At 49.2% G+C, this 2,160-nt stretch overlaps 1 protein-coding gene across 1 annotated transcript in view; it reads right to left on the bottom strand.

Annotated features, from left to right (window-relative positions):
* Window positions 1-1,988, bottom strand: part of ACOT7 (acyl-CoA thioesterase 7) — a 90,339-nt gene extending 88,351 nt beyond the window's left edge. The window contains exon 1 of the mRNA XM_023535621.1: window positions 1,789-1,988. Coding sequence (XP_023391389.1) covers window positions 1,789-1,988 — 200 coding nt within the window. The remainder of the gene's footprint in view (window positions 1-1,788) is intronic.
* Between the last annotated feature and the right edge of the window lie 172 nt (window positions 1,989-2,160).

Here is a 2,160-nt window from a genome sequence, read left to right as displayed (position 1 = left end):
AGGCTGTCGGCCTCCTGAGCCTGTGTCCCACATTTTGGACAAAAAAAAAAAAAGTTACCATTTACTTACAATGAGCCAGTCATTCCAGCAGGCGCTAGATGCACTTTCTTTTCTTAAACACTCAGAACAACCCATGAGAGCATGGGGGCACAGAAGGGTTAGGCAGCCAAGTGGCAGAAGCAGAATTCACACCCAGGCCTAGGACTGCAAAGGTGGCTCTAACCACCGCCCTCCCCAGCCTTTAGAGCCCCTATCCATCTTGGATACCTCCTTCCTGGGCCCAAAGCACTTGACCACTCTTAATTGTCCAGGATGGTGGGGGTTTGGGCATCTTCTCCCTGCCTGAAACCCCCTTGGGTAGGGACCAAATTTTCCAGGTCAGTATCCCTCCCTCAGGGAACTCTGCTCCTTGGAGGCATCTGGTGAAACTCATTAAATTCATGGGCCCCGCAGTCCTAGGCCAGGAGGCTCCTTTTTCAACACAGGGTGTCAGCTCAAATGTCCTTAAAGGGTGAGTCCATTCTTACATGTCGTGAGGTTTCTCTGGGCCAAGCCCTTGTGATCACGGCCCTCATCACAGGTGCCCCATACCCACCCCCCCACCGGCAGTTATGCTGGGCACTGGAGGCTCACCTCAGGCAGGTATCCTGCACAAGTGACCCACAGCCAAGGTGGCCACTCAGGAGACAATATGCAATTGTGAATATGCAAGGGGGAGCCCTGAAAGCATGATGGGTAAGAAAAGCCCACGCACGGAAGCATCTAAAACTATCCAAAATCGATCGACTCTTGCAAACTGTGTTTATTGATAATTATTTTTCAAATTTAATTTATTGGGGTAGCACTGACTAACATTATCTAAATTTCAGATGCTTTTTTCTATTTCCTTTTCATAATGATTACTTTTAATTTACTAAATTAAATGTATTAACATTGGCTAATAAATTTCAGGTGTTTTTTTATTTTTAATAAGTATTATTTTTTAAATTAAATTTATTGGGGTAACAGTTAATAACATTATGTAGATTTCAGGTGAGAAGCCGCTTTTAAAAGATAATATGTATTGACTGACTATTCATCATCCCCATGAAGTAAATAAACGCACGGCCTTCCACAGATAAACTGAAATCAGTATCTCCTTTTTGAAGGGAGCGCAGTGGAAAAAACACCAGTCTGGAAACAGACGTGGTAGGCGCTGCCACTCAGGCTCTAGTGGCTGAATGAAATTACAAAGGCTCTGGATATCCAGAACTCAATTACCCTCTCCACACACAGGGAGCAGTGGAGATCCCTGCTTCCCATCTGGGAAAGCTGGACGGAACCAAGTCAAATGAGAGATGTAGAAGCCCTCTGCAACAGATGAAGATGAACCCCAAGGTCACCTAGTCAATGCAGGCAGAGCCTGATGGAAGGACCTGATTCCAGGCTTGTCCGTCTCAAGTATCAGCTACTTCTATCATTGCTGCCCACGAACTAGGAGTGAGTGGGGCCAAGACCACCACACAGCCGATAATAACAAGGAGAATAAAGCAAGGCTCCCCCAAAGATTTCCTCTCCCTAGAAAAGTCAAAACTGGCCTTAATGTCAGTAAAGGCCCTGGACTAGGCCAGAAAAGGGGGTGCAGGCAAGGCGTCCCACTGATCTAGCACTTACTCTTCTTCCAGAGAGATGTCACCGTCCACAAATGTGTGACACTCCTCCCAAACAGGAAGCAGTGCATCAAACAGGACGGGGCCTGTTGCAGGCCACAGTGTGTGGCCTTCCCACACTTGCCCTTACTTAGCTCACGCACGCTCGAAGACCAGCGTGCCCTGCTTCCGATTCTGCCCAAAGGAATAGAGAGTAACCTTGAAGCTGCCCTCCGCCCTCCGGTGGGAAACGGGCCCGCTCCCGATCTGCCGCTTCCTCTGGGGGCCTCCATCTAACCCATCTAACCGGCGCCCGTGGAGGAAGACAGGGGTGGTCCGCTGAGAACCGTTTTCCCCCATTGTGTGAGATGCTTCCACGCTCAACGGACCGTTCCCTCTTCTTAGCAGTAAACTATTAGAGGGGAAGGGTATTTTCTGCTCTTCGGGTGCACACTGACTCCTCCCAAAAACCGAGACGGTGCACTGAAAGGGACTGTACACCTGCAGCCCGCGCCCGATGGGCTCGCCGGAC

The sequence above is a fragment of the Pteropus vampyrus genome, unplaced genomic scaffold (genome assembly GCF_000151845.1).
Source record: "Pteropus vampyrus isolate Shadow unplaced genomic scaffold, Pvam_2.0 Scaffold142, whole genome shotgun sequence".
In the NCBI taxonomy this organism is placed as follows: domain Eukaryota; kingdom Metazoa; phylum Chordata; class Mammalia; order Chiroptera; family Pteropodidae; genus Pteropus; species Pteropus vampyrus.
Note: the sequence above shows the minus strand (reverse complement) of the source record. Positions and strands in the feature narration are given on the sequence as shown.